The sequence below is a fragment of the Crocodylus porosus genome, unplaced genomic scaffold, assembly GCF_001723895.1.
Source record: "Crocodylus porosus isolate Cpor-Errol unplaced genomic scaffold, CroPor_comp1, whole genome shotgun sequence".
In the NCBI taxonomy this organism is placed as follows: domain Eukaryota; kingdom Metazoa; phylum Chordata; order Crocodylia; family Crocodylidae; genus Crocodylus; species Crocodylus porosus.
Genome location: NW_017728951.1, coordinates 38,554,704 through 38,572,765, shown reverse-complemented (window position 1 = coordinate 38,572,765; position 18,062 = coordinate 38,554,704). Strand labels below are relative to the sequence as shown.

The window sequence follows — 18,062 nt, the reverse complement described above, 5'->3', positions numbered from 1 at the left end:
GGCTGGGCCGGGCTGGGCCGGGCTAGGCTCGCGCTGACGCCCGTGTGTGTTCTTGCAGGCGGACCAGGACCCCAACGCCGCCTCGCTGCTCGACGTCTTCGACCACTGGCTCAAGTGAGTGCGGCCGGGCTGGGTGGCGGGCCCGCCGCCCTCCTTCCCCTCCCCCGGGTCGGTCCGTGGGGGGAGGGTCCCGCTCGCGGGCTCGGATGGGGGAGACTCCTTGCTCCAGCCGGGAAGCGAGCGCTTCCTCCAGCCAGCCAAGCCTCAAGCCTAGACCACCCATGCCAAGGGCCGGCGAGTGGTGCGTGAGTTTGAGACTGGGAGCGCATGGACCAGATGAGTTCAGCTCAGATGCAGCTGCCGCTCCTGAGCACAAAACACGAATGCTGTCATGGGTTGGTGTAAGCCTTTCTGAAACACTAGGTTTCGCCATAAGTCTCTGTTTAAGAAGGGGGTGTCCAGCCTGCAGCATGTGTGCCACATGTGGCCCTCACAGCACGCAGCAGATCGGGGCTACAGCCCCCAGCAGGGAGGGCAGAAAGCAGAGCAGCGGGTCAGGCCGCGGGAGGGGTTGGAGTGGCACTCGCAGAGGGCACGGGGTTTAATTTGTGATGCATCTGCCAAAACGATTAGCCCTGCTGATTTATGAATCCAGAACAGACAGTTAAGCGTGTTTCAGCCCCATGAAAAAGACAATGTAACAGAAGGGGAGTTGGGCTCAAGGCGTCTGTATGTTCTTCAGAGGGTTACATGTTTTGAGCTTGGGAATCCTCACTGCTTTCGTGGAGAAACTCCTACTCTGGAGTCACGCTATTTCTAGTGTATCTGGTCAGAAAGTACCATACTTACTCAAATCCTAGATGAGGTCATTTTCTCCATTCAGCAGAGGTGGGGGTGAATTTGAGCACAAGATGGAGCCAGCAGGCAGCTGCTGTGGCTCTGGCCCTCACCCAGAGTCAGAATTGGAGTGTCCATCTCTGCCCCGTGCTACTCTACCCCTTTGCTGCCTTTGTGTCCCTCTTCCCCCTCTGGCTGCTGTCACTGGCCTGGGGTCCTGGCTATCTCCAGGCCCCACCTGGGATGGCAGCTGCTGCAGTGCTGGGGCAGGTCCATAGCTGCTGCCCCTGCAACTGCTGCTCCTGAGCCAAGCAGGGGCCAGAACTAGCATGTTCCCTGGGTCAGAGCAGGACTGGACCTGGACCCAGACCTGGAGCCACAACTTGGGGTAAGTGATGGTGGCAGCGGGGAAGGTGAAGTCAAATGGTAGGAAGGGGCTGGCACTAGGGTGGGAGCTAAGTGCCAAGGGGGGCAGGCACCAGGGAGGGTGTGAGTGCTAGAGGGGCAGGTGCCAGGGGATGCAGGCATAGGGAGCATGGGGTGGGAGACAGGCTGCTTACCTCCTTGTCACTACTTGCCCCCCTGCTGCTGTTTTCCCTGTCACAGCAATGGGAAGGACACACTTAAGACAACCCACCCAAGAATTAGATTCTGTGCATGAAAAATTGTAACAAATTTATTCATTGTTCATGTATCGAATCCAATTATTAGGGATTTATCTTACATTCAAAATTGTCTTGTATTCAGAAAAAATGGTAGAGAGAGAGTCAAGCTGCAGTCAGATCTCCAGTGCCACAAGTGTCAGAGCAGGAGCAGAGAATACCCTGAGACGGCCACTCCTTTACCTCGTGGGGAGTTTGGATCAGTTTTTCTTATGTTCCCCCAGATTCTGCTTCTGCTCTGCTCCCCAGTCATGCTGCTTCTGGGGAGGGGGTTGTTTACTTTTCTTGTGGGGGGGTTGTTTCTTTTTAAGCATGGGTGTGTGTTTGTAGATCCTAGGACAGTGGCTCCCAACCTCAGCTCATGACCCAAATCAGGGTTGCGGGAGGTCTGCCCTTCGTTCCACCCCTTCCACCTGCGGGGCTCTGCCGGCGCACAGTCCATGCGGCTCTCGCTGCCCCCCATGATCCTAGCCTGGCCCAGGCTCTACTGGCACCGCCGGGCATGAGTGAGTTAGGGTGGGGGTCGCTACCTGGATTTGGGGTTGTGGCAAAAAAAGGTTGGGAGCCACTGCCCTAGGAGTCCCTTGAACAGGGTTATTCTGTGTTGATTCTGTTCAGGTGGCAGTCTGACCCCTGATCTTAAGGACATTGTTTTGCATTAGAGGTGCACTGATACATGGGTCCGATATTGGATCAACACTGATGTAAAGAAAAGGCCCCTGTGGTGAGGGAGGGAGTAACGAAGGAGCTAGAGTAGGCGCTGCCTGGTGGGGGGCGGGACAGAGCTGCGACTCATCCAGGCATAGTGGGGCAGGGGCGTGGCTTCTGCTGATGCATGCACCCTGGGAGGGCATTGGGGGGGCGAGGGGGGTGGCACGTGCCCCCAGATCTGCGTGAGGTGCAGGTTAGGCTGCAGGCTACGGCCGGGGTTGTATTGGGCTCTTCCTGGTGCGAGGGGGAGGGGTTGGGCTGGGGCTGTGCTGGGGGTGGGTGGCAGTGCTGGGAGGATGGATCATGGGGGGCTGTGGTGAAATTTGGGGGGGGCTGCAGCCCTCCCCCCCAATAGCCCTACTCCCAGTACTGCTACCACCACCCGCCCTGAGTGTGGCTCCAGCCTGCAGCTGCAGCCCACCCCACACAAATCTGGGAGGCACACGCGCATACACCCCACCCCGGGATGCGCACAGCAGCCGGAGCTGCGCCATGCCCCCGGACAGACCGTGGCTCCATCCTGCGCCTTGCCTTGGCTTGGCAGCACCTGCCCCAGCCCTGCTTCTTCCTCACCACAGGGGACTTGATCTGCCCCCACGCTCCTTCCCTTCCCCCTCCCCTTCCACCACAACAGACTTACCACCTACGTGCAGCTGTATCAGAAATCAGATTAATATAGGCCAATATGCCTCTTTAAAAATCAGCTATTGGTATCAGCCCCCAAAATCTCTTATCGGTGCACCCCTAGTTTGCATGTGAATAAACCTTGCCTTTATCAGGTTATGTATGTCACTGTTGTAAAGCATTTTGTGTTGTAGGAATTATCTTAATAGTCAGTGGTTTCACATGGAGAACTGAAAAACAAAGTTGAAAATGAGTTGCATATAAAAATCATAAATTAAAGTGTCCAAGTAAGCCATCAGAAATAACCCAAAGTGTGCACAATTTCATGGTTGCATTTATATTTCCAAAAAAAGTAAAGTGTATCCTTTGGCTTCATTTTATTAGCTTTTGGTTTATCGTTAACATTTTCAATTGTAGCTATGAGGATTAAAACCACCACTGTAAAATGATATGGAGAATGGCAACCTCCTGTAACACTTTTAATGGTACAACGTATGAAATCTGTGGTTACATGTAACTGGAAGATGTGCTGTAGCTTTACGAGGCTACATTTATCTGTTGCAAGGAGTCTCTCATTACTACATACAGAAGGGCCTTGAGTTCTCACTGAGTTGCAATGGTCAGTTGTTATGATAAGTGTATGGACCTGGTATTGAAAGTGCTTCGTTCCTTATATCCATAAGCATCAGAGTATACCTGAACACTCCACCCACAAATCTTAAGAAAAAAAGGAGATTTGTGGAATTAGCAAGCTATCAGCCTTGCTAATTAGCATCTTGTCTATGCCTGTTGCATTCTTTCCTTTCACTCCCTCTTCCTAGGTCTGTTTAGGCAGCAGACTCTTCAGAACTGTCTTAAGCTGTCCAGTACCTAACACAATAAAGCTCCAGTTCAGTTTTGGTCTAATACAAATTATAAACTGGATGTTTATAGGAGAAGTAAAATGCTGACAGTGTTTAAAAATCAGGAAAATGTTGTTTCCAACTTTCTTCAGATCCCCTGCAGGGAAGAAACGGAAGGTTGTTCCTAATGGACCTTCTTCAAAGAAAGAATCTTCTTCTAGTAGTGAGAGCTCCAGCGATGAAGATGAGGGGCCTCCAGCTAAGAAGCCAGGTGAAGTTTGCAAAAAGCCTTTGGGATAAGCATGTGTGACCCAAATTACTGTGGAGAAGTGTTTGTTTGGTTTTTTTTATGCTGGATGCCTGGCTGGTCCTTTGTGGCTTATGTTCAAGGTTCTTGAACAGCTCTCATAGGTGGGGTTGGTACTGGAGATGGGGGGTCTGTGTTCTAGTAGAACCTCTGCCCTCCCACTGTCATTCTACTTCCAGTTTACGTGCTCATGCTGCTTGACTTCTCTGCCATCTGACTAGTTCCTGTGGACAAATCGGATAAATCATGGAACTACTCAATAGAAAAAAGTCTAGGTCAGACTTGTTATACTTACGGGAAACTAAAAAAATAAGTACAAATCATCAACGCTAGGAATTTAAAATGGGAAGAAAGTAGAGATGTGGCAGTTGATAAAAAAACAAAATAAACCCATTTAAAAAATTTTAAAAATCAGAATTAAATACTTTCCACCCTCAATTTTCTGGATTTAATTTATCTTCGTTCTTGTTCTGAGTCTGGTCTTCACTTCTCTGAACTTTGTCAAGTTTTGACATGTTGACTTCTGTCAGCATCTATTCCAGCTCTGGCCAGTACCGTGATACCCCGGTTCACATTCCTTAACATCTTTTTGTACCTAAATTGTTGGGTTTGTGGACCAAACAGATGGCTGGAAATGTTTGTCCTATACCAGACGTGCTGCCTCCAAGGGGACAACAGTCCAGCAAAATGTTGGTTTTCAAAGGAATGCTGCTTTATTGTGATGCTGGGCAGAGGGCCCAATTCAGTGCAAGTGAGTGCAGTTTTAACGAGACAGAAATCTGCCTGTTAAACTAGGCTCGAGCCAAAATCAGTGGTTGCAATAAGCCCCGTCAGGTTAAGGAATCAAGCATTCTGAAAAAGGAAAAAGTGCATAAGAGTGTGGGGGAGCCAAGAGGGACCCATGTGGATATTTAATTTGGCCTTTTTCCAGTCATGGCTCTGAATTTGGGCCTGACCTTGATTTTTTTTTTAAGAAGCCTGGGAACATGCTCCTCAGCTAACAGTGAGGTGAAAGAGAAAAACTGATTTGACTAACACAGGTTGAGGTAGTAAGCCTGATAACACCTTGGTGCTTAACCCAGCATTTTCTTCAGTGAGAGAATTATGCATTTGCATGTATACTTGGCAATAAATGAATCCGGTGGGTTTGTTCCTTGACTTCCCATTTTGGAGGCTGAAGTAGACACCTGGGTCTCAACGTAGGCCTCAGCAGCTGTGGTGTGAGAGACTTATCTCTTTTCTAGTACTGTATGGGAGCTGAGAGTGAGTCTGTTGTGTCTGCTGTTTCCAATCTAGCTGTTAAGCGAACCCCTGTGCCCAAGGTGTCTGTGAAGGCAGACACAGCCAAGAAAGCAGCCAAGAAACAGCCTTCTTCAGCCAAGAAAGCAAAGAGCAGCAGTGAGGATTCCAGTGAGGATTCAGACTCTGAGGAAGAGGAGAAGAAGCCAGCACAGGTCAGATCTTCCTCCATGCTCTTCCCAAAACATGCTCAGCAGCACTGGAGAATATAGGGTGTGAACAGCATTATGGGATGTGGGGACCACTCCTGGATTTGGGATTTGGCTACAGAGCATGGGCCTCTATCGCTTTGTTCTGTTAATCAATCTTAAAATTCAGGCCAAGGGCAATTTACTGAGTTCTGTGAGGCAGGAACCACATCTTTCCTCCTTGCATCAAATAGTAGCTGGTAACCTGTGAATTGGGGGAGGATTAGGCAAATGCCCTCCTTTTTTCCCCCTGCACCCTGACTGTGAAGCTGGTATCTGTTTCCTTCATGAGCATGAGGGGAGCTGGAGGATCAAGACACATTTGAGTCCAAGGAGAAGGACTAACAATTCCCCACCAGCACTGAACTGTTAGACTAATACTGACCAGTGGGGAAGAGAGGTTCTGTGCTAACAATCTAAGCTAAGAATCCTTAGGTTGGAAAGGACCACAGAGATCATCTGCTCCAGTCCCCTGCACAGTCCCAAAGCCATCCTTGTCTGATAGTTCAAAGTTGGTGACTGAATCCCAAAGCATAGAAAATGTCCGGTGTGGCCTCATGGTCATCCAGGAGCATCAGCTGTATGCTGAGATATTCATGGCTCAACCTGGACCCAACTCTTCCTGGTGCTTCCTTTCCCTCTGGGACAGTCATGCATCTGAGAATATAGCATGCTGACTGAACACCTCAGTACGCTCCGCCCCCTCAGGTCTGTGTTGGGTGTTCCAGTTTCCTTTCTTATAGAGGAAGAAGCATTGTACCAGATAATTAGTACTTGTTTGGCTGTATCAGGGTACAAGGAAAAATTATTGTTATCAAGAAGGTTAGGAAATGGCCTGCCTGTTTGCATCTGTACCTCAAAATGAACATTCAGCCACTCAATAATGGAAAACCTGCAGTGAAGTTGACTAACCTCAGCTTATAGCCATCCGCTGTACTGAATAGGGTGCCTGCTAAATTACTTTCCCACCTCTCACACCTCAGCTAGTTTTGCCCTCTTAGACCAACAAGAACTGATTTGTTTTTCCCTCCTGATTAGAAGGGAGCCAGGCCCCAAGCCAAGCCAAGCAACCACAAAACTCAACCCCAGAAGAAGAAGAAGAAAGCAAGCTCCAGTTCAGATTCTAGCAGCTCAGAGGATGAAAATCCAAAGCAGCAGACTCCAAAGCCAGTAGCAGCTAAAACAGCTGGTAAATCAGGTACACATTGCCACTATACTATGAGTGATTATGTGAATGGAAAACCCAGGGGAGGGGCCTGGGATCAGATCCTTTGAAAATGAAGTTAGGAAAGATGTATCTACCATCTTAACTCCCACCATCCATTCAGGCAGATCAGTTAAGTCTTTTTCCCTAGGACTGCAAGAGATGGGGACATGCTGGAAGTGTAACTTAACTTTGACTTTTTGGAAGTCCCGGTGAAAAACAGAATAAGACAAATTGCATCTGAAATACTGCATGATGAAGCCTATCTCATTCCAGTGGTTGTTTACAATCCCTGAGCCAGACTGCTTGGGATTATATGCTTCTTGCTAATGACTTCAACCCTGAGGCCACATGGGACCATGGCAAATCAAACTTATGCCCAGTCTGCACTGCTGGGACTTCTATAGGCTGCAGTCAGTGCTTTCCTGACTGTCTCTGCTGAACTTGCTGTGTCAAAAGCAAACTGCAGGTGGAGCATTAGAACTGTCCTGATAGGGAGCAGGAGTATAAACGCTGCCTGGATGTAAAGTCCTATATTGCCCAGGGGGGAGTGTATAACTGCGATTCTCCTCTTTTATGCTTCTTTTCATTGAATGTAATGATCATTTCTTCCTCCTTCACATTTTCTAATTATTTTCTTTGCCTTGTTCCTAGCAGGAAGTAAAGCTGCCCGGGTGACCCCCAAAGTCGCCAATGGCAAAGCAGAAAGCAGCAGTAGCAGCAGCAGCAGTAGTAGTAGTGAGGATTCTGATAAGGAAAAGGCAGCACTAGTGAAGGTAGGTATGACTAGCAGCATGTGAGGATCCCTGGGTGTGGTGCAAATCTTCTGGGATTGAGTCAGTCCCTATTTTTTAATAGTTATGAAAAGTAACCCTCAAACCTCCCAGCAGCTGGCCATTTGTTAGTGGGGCTTTGCCTTGGGGACCCCTTCACTCCAGGGGCTACCACAAGGCTACCTTTTCCTCTTTTTCCTTGAACCTGACCCAGCATACTTCTGCAGCACCTGCATGTTTCTCTCTCCCTATGGGTTTCCTCCTCTGTGCAAAGTGCACAGCTTCATCCAGCCATAGCATGGCTTGTGCCTTTGCAAGAGGGAGTTTGTTAATTCAAAATGCCTCACCTCAGCAGAAGGAGGATCTCCTAGAGAGTTTCCTGCTACGGTGTAAACAGCTGTGGTCAGGGAATGCTGCAGTTTCCATTCCGCTCTCTTCAGGCCGCTCGCGTTCCATATCAGCTCTTCCCAGCCTGACAGGCTATACTGGGCTTCCCAGCATTTAAGAAACCTCATTTGATCCTGATTCTGTGTTCTGGAAATCTGCTGTCCAGTGAACCAGACTGTTTCCTGTAGGGGTGGGCATCTGTCTGAAAGCATAGGTTTCTTACTGAAGAAAGGTGTTTCTTTCTTTTTTGAAAGAAGGCCGTTTCCAAGAAAACATCCAAGATATCCAAGCCTGCAGCTGCTCAGGCACCCGCAGGTAAAACTAAAGTCCCTGCCAAAGAGAGCTCCAGCAGTGAGGATTCTTCTGACAGTTCAGAGGATGAAAAGCCAGCCTCAAAAACTAAACCTAAGCCAGGTGAGTACTGAAGGCTGATGCTATGTTGGGAAGGAGGGTTTTTTCCTCCTACTTGCCCTGCTATGCTGTGAAAAGGAACCGTGCTAACAGAAGTCTAACTGGGTGCTAACTAAAGAGTGTCAGAGAGGTGATGGTGGTAGTAAGTGCCACAGCTGCAGGGGTTTTATTCTGGCCACAGCCTGGTGAGGTTAAGCTTTAAAAATCAATCCTTCTTCTGATAATAATTCCATTCTCCCATTGCTTTTATGCCCCATGGTCAAAGCTGTTGAAAGTTGTTCTCATGCAGGATTCCTAGCCTGTCAAGAGCTGGGAAGAAACTCCACTTTGAGTTGGTTATTCCGTAATTGTCCACTCCAGAGCTTTCTGCATTTTTGAGGCATTGTGTGCTGACCCTTGTCAGAGTTAGATGCTGAACTAGATGCCCTCTGTTCTGATCTGATATAGTAGTTCCTGTGTCCCCCCTAATGTGGGAGTTGATACAGGTGGAGGAGGAAGCAATACCTGAAAGTTAAGCAGAGTTTGTTTACGTTGGGAGTTGGTAAGGCATGGAATAAATGAGCTGTAGCAGCAAAGAAAGCCTCTGGCTGTACTAAGCCACGGTACTTGGCAATATAAGCTTTTTTGCTCCTTGTATTCACAGTTAACTCAGGAGATCAGTCCAGCCGGCCAAGTCTGGAAGGGAGCGATGCTGATTACCAGCTTTGGAAGGGTGGGTGGGATGGCAGAGGAGAGAGGAACTGTAATGGGGGTGTAGAGAGATGGGAGGGGGAAAGAGTATTGCATCTGTGCTTTAATAAAGTCCCAATGTGTGACTGTGTGGGAGCAGGTAATATAAATGGCTTGTTTTATATTCTTGTCCTGGATAAACCCAGGAGCCACATGTGCTGCATTTGTCAACACTGTAGTTGTGGTCTGTGCATGCTGTGCTTCTGCTGACCCTTATCTGGTCTCTCTATAGCTCTGTACAGTGCTGTGCCACCTCCTCAAACAGCACTGTCAAAGAAAGGTGGTGTTGCAAAGGCACCTGGGAAAAAGGCCAAGAGCAGCGATTCCTCAGATAGCAGCTCAGACAGCAGTGATGAAGCAGACAAGACTCCCAAAAAGGGAACAGCAGGTGTGTGGTGGGGCAACAGCTGGCCATGAAATCAATATATGGAAGGCATGTGGCCCCTCTAGAAGTTGCTCTTGAGTTTTTTGGATTCTGTATGTGACTCCTTGATGTCTCCAAGCAATTAGTTATTCCCTAAACTACAAAACCTGAACTCCTGGCTCCAAACTGTATTCAGTCCCATTTCTAACCTGAATATATTGAATCAGGTAACCACTCACGTAACTCCAGTGACTTCAGTGTAGTTATGCTAAGGATGAATCAAGTGCATATTGAAGGTGCCCAAAGGTATACACTGAGCTGGAATGTATTGTCTGGATGAGAATCTTCTCAGTTTGCTGAGCAGGGGTGTGTAGTAATGTGGGGCACTGCATTCCCAGGCCAGAGCTGGGTTGTGAGTTAGGCCTAGTTTGCAGTGTGCTGTACGAGTAGGAGCACTGTGGGAAATCCAGGATACTGCCCTCACCAGTTCTCTTAAGTCAGCAGTGCTGCTACAGGCGGAAGTGCACCATATTAGTCTGCCTCTCTGCCAGACTGCACTCTGCCCCTGTGATTTCCAAGCCCCCGCCCAGTGCATGCACCCTTTCACCTGGCACGAGGCTGTCAGGCACACCCTTGGCTCCTGGCTGCAGCACCTGGAAGGAGGTGCAGACTGGCGTGCTGGGCTCTGCAGATCCAGGTACACAGCGCCCCTGCAGCCACCACAGCCAAATGCACTGTTCTGCCACACCCTGTGCTCATCCTGCACTTGCTGACTCAAGGAAGGGGTCCAAGCTGCCCTGCACCCCCTACTGCCCCAGGATGCCACGCACACATGCATGTGTGAACATCCCATGCTGCAGCACTTTCCCTCTGCCAATCTGGGTCTTTTGTTTCAATTTTCACCAACCGACTGGGGCAGCCTACAAAATCTGGGACTGTCGCAGCCAACCCAGGACGTATGGTCACCTTCATAAGAGGTGCATCTGTTTACTCTGGATGGAAAAATCTAGAAGGCTTAAGCTGTAGCTGTAGTGAAGTTGCTTCTCTTTGCTTTACAAGAGGCTAATGGTGGTCTACCTTTGTAAAGCTCACTGGGGTCTCTGGATGCAAGGTTATGTGCAAGTACAAGATATGTATTATGTTTCTTCTGCAGCCAAAGCAGCAGCAGTTAAAACGCCCCCTACCCCAAAACCTGCAGCTGTGGCCACCAAGAAAGCTGAATCCAGTTCAGACAGTGACTCAGGTGAGTAAGGTAGAGTGATCTTGTCTCTCCTTACAGGGACTCTGTTCATACCCCCTTTCAAGACCCCCGTCATCATCATCCCCCCCGCCCTTTTGAAACTGCTCTAAATGTACGTTTGTCCATACTCTCACTGTGCAGTGACCTCCTGTCTGCTGGGGTCTCAAGTAGGAGTAAGTCTTAGCTCTCCTGCTGTCCATGCCAAAATCCACTGAGAACTGAATTGCCTGTACAGGACTGATGAGAAGCATGACAGCAGCATGGATGAGAACAGTGATGAGCTCAAGCAAGTCTTCCCCATTGCAGGCTGGAGGGATCTTGCTCCTGAACAAGCACCTCAGACAAGGGATTAACTTGCTTGGGGACCCATTTCTGGGTTTTTAAGCTTCAGGTTGTCTGTAATGGGGCCAGGGCCAGCTTCAGGTACAGGTGTCTGAGTTGAGTGTCACCACCACCTTTGCCAGGGTCAAGGTGTGCAAAAAGGGTAACTCCTGATGGGCTTCTAGAGTTAGGGGGCTCCATAGTTTGTACCTTCTATTGATCACGCTTATTGCCTGTAGTGGGAGCTGCTTGCCTCCCTCTGTCTCATCTCTGCCCTCCTCTGAAGCATGTAATGAGCCACTCTAACGTCCTTCTCTTCAGCACTCCCAGTGTGCACCCCTTAATCCTTATTAAGGGTTGCCTTATTTATTTCAAGAGGATGTCACCATGCGTAACCCCAGAGAAGGATAGGCAGAGTTGCATGTCACATTGAAATGTGTTAGGTTCTATCCACAGGCATTTGGAAGGGCTTACCCTGTGCCTTGGCTCAACAGCAGAAAGCCTGTGTCCCCTGGCTTTACATTCCAGCTTTCCCCACACTGACAGGGTTCTGTTCTCTTTAGTCTGAATGTTCCCTGAAATTTGGGCCTTGCGTCAGATGAATTCCAAAGTCGATGTGCGACTGACAAACCAATATGCCAGTAAGCATATCCAGAGATTTCCAGTCCCATCATTGGCCCACCGCAGAGACCCAGCCTGCCATGTGAAAGAAAAACTTTAACCCTCTTAGGCAGCTTCCTCCATTCGTTCCTCTCACTCCTCTGTTGTACACTGACTCCCCTCTCTCCCAGTTTCCTTCTGTTCTTTGATCTTCATTGCAACTCTCCTGTTCCCTTTGTTTCTTTTCTGACACCTTCCCATTTGAGACCCATAGTCGCTCCTTAGTTGCTTAGTTTGCTTAACTTTCCTCAGCTACCTCTCATGAAAAGCTCTTTAGGGATGCGCCTAGTTGCTGCCAGTGCTGTTCTCCTAACAAAGGAAATTTGACAATCTTCAAGGCTGAGATGCTCTCTGCTTGCTGTTCTTGGAATGGTTATCAGAATTGTTTGGCCCTGCCTTTCCTGTTGGTTCTTTTCTATCCCATGAGTACAGAAACTCTAGCAGTGGGAATCTCCCTAGTGGGTGATGCTGTATGCCACACTACCATGATCAGGATTCCTATTGGTTTTAGTGTGCTTCTGGGATGCATCCCCAACATGTAGGGAATGTGTTTCTCTTGCCTAGATTCCAGCTCTGAGGAAGAGAAGAAGGTAGTGAAGAAACCCTCTGGTAGGTCACCTTCAACAACGGGTCCTGCCAAACCAGCAAAGGCTGCTGTCAAGACGGGACAAGCAAAGAAAGGCTCCAGCTCATCCTCAGACAGCTCAGGTATTGGGAGCAGATGGCTGTTATGTTCCACAATTGCTGAATAACTGTAAGTGCCATGCAAAATTGGATGTGCATTCCCAGCAGTGAATGCCTAAAGGATTCTGTGAGACCCAGCAGATCTGATTCCCAGCGATCAGTTCCTTTCAGTAAAAGCCAAGCCTGCAGAACTGACCTCTTGCAAAATGCCACTTCGGGGCACAAATTGCAGGCAAAGTAGTTCCTAACCCATTAGCACCCTATCACTTTTAGTGCCAGTGCCTCTACCACAGGATGGACAGTTATTTTGGCTGGAAGGCCACTTCAGGAATTTTGGTGCATTGTTCTGGGCCTGAGGGTTGAGGGAATTGATCCCATCCAGCCCGGGCGTGTCTGCCCTGCATCCCCTGTCAGAGGCTCTAGATAAAGTGGGCAGGCAGGGTATCCCGGAAATGGGCCAGGGCGCTTGTGGGCAGAGCACATTTGGCTGGGCAGATGGGATGGGGCCATGGCATTTGGGGAGAAGTGTCTGGGAGCAGGACAGGCAGGTGGGGCCAAGATCACAGGGCATTGACAGCATGTGGCTGGGGCCTGGGACACAGCTGTGATCTGCTCCCTACATGTCCCAGTGACAGGCACCGGTTCTGCAGGCAGGGGCATGCAAGGAGCAGATTGCAGCTCTGCCCCACTGCCCTACAATCCCAGCCCGGGTTGCTCCCTGCCCACCTGCGGCCCCATCCCATCCACCTGGCCAAATGTGATTTGCCTGCTGGGGGGGTACTGGATGGACAGGCAGGATCTCCATGGAGACCAAGCCAGAACAGCTGGGCTGGGGCCAGTGGCTGTGGAGACGCTAGGAGAGGCCGCTGAAATAAGCCATCGCTGCAGGGGCTGCTGGGAAGCAGAGTCTAGCTGCTGCAGGCCTGGTAGAATCCCTTGGCAGGCTGGATCCACCCCATGGGCCGTATTTTGTCCACCTCGCTCTACCATGTGATTGAAACATCATCCCCACTGGTTAGTATTTGTAAAATTAGTTTCAGATGTTAGTATTTGTAAAATTTGTATTTTGGGGGTGAACTTCATTCTCCAGCAGGGAGGTGAAGGCAGCAGGAGGGGACAGTTGTATTCCTGACACTTTCGAATAATCACTGCCCAGGTTAATATTTCTAAAGAGCTGCCACACCATGCTGCTTGAGAATAACATGCTGTTCTAGCTGGTTTCAGTCATTAGACCATATTCTGGCCTTCCTAGGTGAGGCAAGTGGGCATGTTCTCAGCTCAGTCCTGAAAGTACCACTTGATTCCAGTGAGACGTTCGGGACAAACTGTGGTTTGACAATTGTTTGGCTTGTGAGTGACTCCAATTTGACTCTGTGCTAGTGGGCAGATATGTACAGTGTGCACATGTGCAAATGCATACTCATACTCACCTACCCACCATGCTTGTCCCCTTGTGGCGGCCTAAGGGGAGACTGCTGTTATTCATGTTGTGGCTATTGTGTAAGCGGAGACCTTTGATCTATAAAGGTGTGTTGTTCTGCCTTTTTAACTAGTGAGCAAAACCTGTTTTTTTTTTTTGCCACATGTTAGGTTAGACAGGGTTCTTGCCTGGTTGGTCTTGCTGAACCAGCTCTGCTCAGTCATTGTGGTTTCTCATTGGAGGCTTCCCTTCTAGATTCTGAAAGCTCTGAGGATGAAGCCCCTGCAAAGCCTTCAGTTAAACCATTTCCACCAGCATCCAAGAAGTCTCCTGCTGTTGCAAAGAAAGCACAAAGCAGCTCTGACTCGGACAGCAGCTCCGAGGAGGAGAAGAAGGCCCCCCCAACTAAGCCAGCAGGGAAAGCAGCCAAACCAGGGTCCAAACCCTGTACCCTAGGACCCAAGGCCAGCAGCTCAGACTCTGATAGCTCAAGCAGTGAGGAGGAGCAAAAGAAGCCAGCCATGAAATCGGCCAGCAAACCAGCAGGGAGTGCCAGAGTACCAGTGAAGAAGAAAGGAGTGGCTGCAAGCAATAGCAGCAGCTCCTCTGACAGTTCCAGTGATGAGGCAGAGAAGCTGAAACCTGCAGGGACTCCTGTCGCTGGTTTGAAAGCAAAAAAAGAGGCACAGAACAACTCCAGCGTGGGGAAGAAGAAACCAAAGTCTTCATCCACTCCTGTAGCCAAATCGCCAACTGTGAAGAAGCCAGCTGGCATCAGCAATAGCAGCAGCAGCGAGAGCAGTTCTGAGAGCACTGATGAGGAGAAGGGAAAAGCAAATGGAGGTACTAACTCATGGCTGGGGAGGGATTTGTCAGACAGGGCATGCATGGGGTCCTTTTCCACAGATAGTTTCCAAAACAGCACTGTGCACATAGCCTATGCTCTGACGCCACCTCCACATATTACTAGAGGTTTGTTAAGCTGGTGCTTGGGTTCCCAGCCTACTTCTACTTTTGGCTTGTATTATGGCTGACCCAAGTCACAAGGAGAGAAACAAAACTCATTGTGTTCACCTTGAAGTTTGACTGCTGTGGCTTTTAACAGGCCTTACTAAGAAGAAGCGGGCAAGGGAAGATGACCAAGAGTTGGCGACACCAAAGAATAAGAATAAAAAAGCCAAGCACAAGACACCCCATTCCTTTCCCAAAGTAAAGCAGGTGAGTGAAAGCAGAATCCACTAAGTAAGAAGAAATGCTTTTTCTTGTCCCTCGGTCCCAGCAATCTATTGCTTTCCTTTATCGTCAGTGCTGCAGGGGATCCTAGTAGGATCCCTGCACCCTCTTTGACTTATCCTAAGGGTCCATTTTTATGGTACCTTTAAGATGCTTATGCTATGCACCTTAGTCCTGCCCCACTGCAGGTGAGGTGTGTGGTACATAGGCCTGAGAAACGAGACCAGTAAAACAAGGGCAGGGTGGGTCAAATGGGTTTCATGATGGTGTCCTGCACTACTGCCTGGGCTAGCCAGGAGAGCTGTGGGATGTACTGGCTTAGCATGACCATGGCCTTTTTCCATTATTTTTTTTCTTCAATCAGCCTTCTTCTCCATTTCGAAGAGTGAGAGAAGAGGAGATCCAGGTGGATAACCGCGTAGCTGACAACTCATTTGATGCAAAGGTAAGCACAGGAGAGGCCAGAATGACAGTCTGCTTCTATAAGACAGGCCATCTGGCAGATCTGTCCCAGGTGCTTGTAGACTTCCTGTCTGATCTGCTTCTGTTAGAGGAACTCATGAGTGCTGGCACTGTGAAGTACCCACTCCCTCCAGGCTTGAGTGTTGGGTGAAACCCACCCTTTAAAAGTTGTTGCTGTGTATCATGTAGTGCCAAGTATTGTCTGTGTTGTGCTGTTTGTTGGCTGTTGACCAAACTTCCCTTCCCTCTGTCACAGAAAGGAGCTGCAGGCGACTGGGGTGAGAGAGCCAACAACGTCCTGAAATTTACCAAAGGCAAATCCTTCCGACACGAGAAGACGAAAAAGAAAAGGGGCAGTTACTGCGGAGGCACTATTTCTACCCAAGTTAATTCCATCAAGTTTGAAAGTGACTGAGCTGCATGTGGCTGGGGAGCTCATAACCCATGTGGCCACCACAGTCCCTTAAGTGGGCATGTGAAAAGACTGGACACAGTGGGCATCAATCCTCAAGGACTTAACCTTCTCTATCCTTCACACTAGGGCTGTGGGAGAGTGGCTGGACTCCCACACCATTACTAACTAATTCTGACCGTGGCCCTGGTAAGAGCCTTAGGGCTGGTGGCACCAGACTATTGCCTGGTAACCATCAGTGTTATATGGCTCATTCTGTACAGTTTTATTTTAAAAGGTTGGCAGTGTCCTGGGTTTCAGACTCCTGCCTATTGTGTAAAACAAAGGATTTCTATTTTCTGTAAGTCCCCTTTTCTCAGCCAATGTAAGTCTGTGAAATTTAAAGTACTGTAATTTGCTTGTGGCCAAGGAGGAAAGGCCAGTGGTTAGAGCTTTCCTTGCTGCGTGCCCCCACCGTTAAATGAAAACTGAGTGGGGGAAGAGGGGACAGACACCCGACAGAGTTCTTCTCTTCTTCCGTCCTTAACGGTCCCACTTTGCAATGACCTTTCTACCTTTTGAAGAAATCCTGTGGGTGCTGGTAGGCAGAGTACGCCAGGGTGTCAAACTTGCTTTGCACTCCAAGCTGGATTGGAACCGTGGGGCTCCTTGCAGGCTGAAGCTGGCCCAGGATGTGGGGTGGTTCCAGACCAGGACAAATGGCAGCTTCAGTTTTGACCTGCGTGCAGTGCAGTTCCAACCCCTGCTGCATGCCTGGAGTCAGAGCTACTGCCCTGCCACCATCCCATGCCACGGCAACAGCTCTAACTTTAGCACAGGGTGGTAGTTGGGCCAGGGGCTAAGGAGCTAAGGCTGCAGATGTGGTGACAGGCAAAGTGACTGAATGGCAATGGGTTATATCAGCCTTGCATGCCTTCCTGTTGCCTATCACCTTGTCCATGAGGGCCCGAGGTCCCCAGATTCTGTGGTGGGCCATTCCTCCTGGATGTGTCTCTCCCCTCCCCACTTCCACTAGTAGTCTGGCATATTTGATATCCCTGGGGAAGGCAAAGCGCTAAAATGCTCTTTGTTCCATGGCCTGTTCTCCAACCTGGAAATTCAAGATTTGGAGCTATAGGGCTTTCCCCACCTTTGTGCCACATGGGGACTAAGGCCAGGAGCTGCAAGTCCTGTAGTGCTTTTTTGGAGGGAATTGCCAGTCGAGAAGATGCGAGGAAATGCCTGGTTACCTGCTAACTCTCAGATAAGTCTGTGGCTCAAGAGAAGGGATAAAAAGATGAAGTAGGTAAAAGCATCAGGCAATGCCTCCCACCTTGCCCAGCCCTCTTGCAACAGAAGCTGTGCTGTGTCACCTTCAGGAATCTGATTCACCAGAACATGTTTATCCCAGCAGTGTGCTGTACAGCGCATGAGGGAAGTGACATGAATGTAACTTAATCTGCCTTAAACTTCTTCCCCTAGCTGGTTTGTTCTCTGGGGGTTAGTTCCTGTCTATGGCACCTTTCTGAAGAAGTAAAACTCCAGTTGCCTTTCCCTGAGTAGTGACACGCTGGCATGGAATCAGTGCAAAAGTTAACATCCTGTCCTCAAGCAAAATCCAGGCAAGTTGCTGCTTGAGGTCCCACTCCCCCATGCAATTTCTGCAGCTCATAACTGCTTGATCTCTGGCACTGGATGCCAAAGAGAGGAGTAACCCTGGGCTTGGTTTCTATCCCTGTGTTCCTTTCCAGCAGAATAGGGCCCCTCCTGTTGCTGCAGGAAGTTAGATCTGAGAAGCGGTACCAGATAATTGAGCGTTGGAGGGGTGACTAAGTTACCACCATGCACATTAGCTTCAGCGTGTTGAAAGTAGTATCTCTCAGCACCTCCCCTTGATGCTTGCACAACAAGTCAGATTGTTGGCTTCTATGCAGTAATGCAGATGGGCTCAGGAAACCATGGCTATTATAGCATTTAGAGACTGAAGGAGGGGGAAAGAGGATGCTTTTTGCCTCCTTTGTGGGGTGACTTTTAGAGCAGTCTCAGTTACTTGTCAAGACCTTGCTGTCCTCCTTATCTGGAAGTTCACAAACCTGTGATGGTTAAACTTTTTATTTTAAGATTTGGGAGGTTTTATGTATGAGCAAGTGTCATACATAAATAAAGATGACAATTTGTAAATAGTGCTTCACTGAGTGTTAACTTTTTGGAATAGAAGGGCAGGTGTGGGGCTAGATCCCCCCTCAGCCTTCTCTTGTGGAGGCTGAACAGGTTCAGGTCCCGTAGCCTCTCCTCGTAGGGCCTGCCCTGCTG

At 49.2% G+C, this 18,062-nt stretch overlaps 1 protein-coding gene across 1 annotated transcript in view; it reads left to right on the top strand.

Annotated features, from left to right (window-relative positions):
- The window catches only part of NOLC1 (nucleolar and coiled-body phosphoprotein 1), an 18,106-nt gene extending 171 nt beyond the window's left edge, over positions 1-17,935 (top strand). Inside the window, exons 2-14 of the mRNA XM_019555528.1 lie at positions 36-114; positions 3,829-3,947; positions 5,280-5,437; positions 6,509-6,668; positions 7,332-7,450; positions 8,089-8,248; positions 9,207-9,362; positions 10,492-10,581; positions 12,124-12,267; positions 13,919-14,506; positions 14,769-14,881; positions 15,261-15,341; positions 15,615-17,935. Coding sequence (XP_019411073.1) covers positions 36-114; positions 3,829-3,947; positions 5,280-5,437; positions 6,509-6,668; positions 7,332-7,450; positions 8,089-8,248; positions 9,207-9,362; positions 10,492-10,581; positions 12,124-12,267; positions 13,919-14,506; positions 14,769-14,881; positions 15,261-15,341; positions 15,615-15,773 — 2,126 coding nt within the window. The 3' untranslated portion in view covers positions 15,774-17,935. The remainder of the gene's footprint in view (positions 1-35; positions 115-3,828; positions 3,948-5,279; positions 5,438-6,508; positions 6,669-7,331; positions 7,451-8,088; positions 8,249-9,206; positions 9,363-10,491; positions 10,582-12,123; positions 12,268-13,918; positions 14,507-14,768; positions 14,882-15,260; positions 15,342-15,614) is intronic.
- Positions 17,936-18,062: the final 127 nt, after the last annotated feature.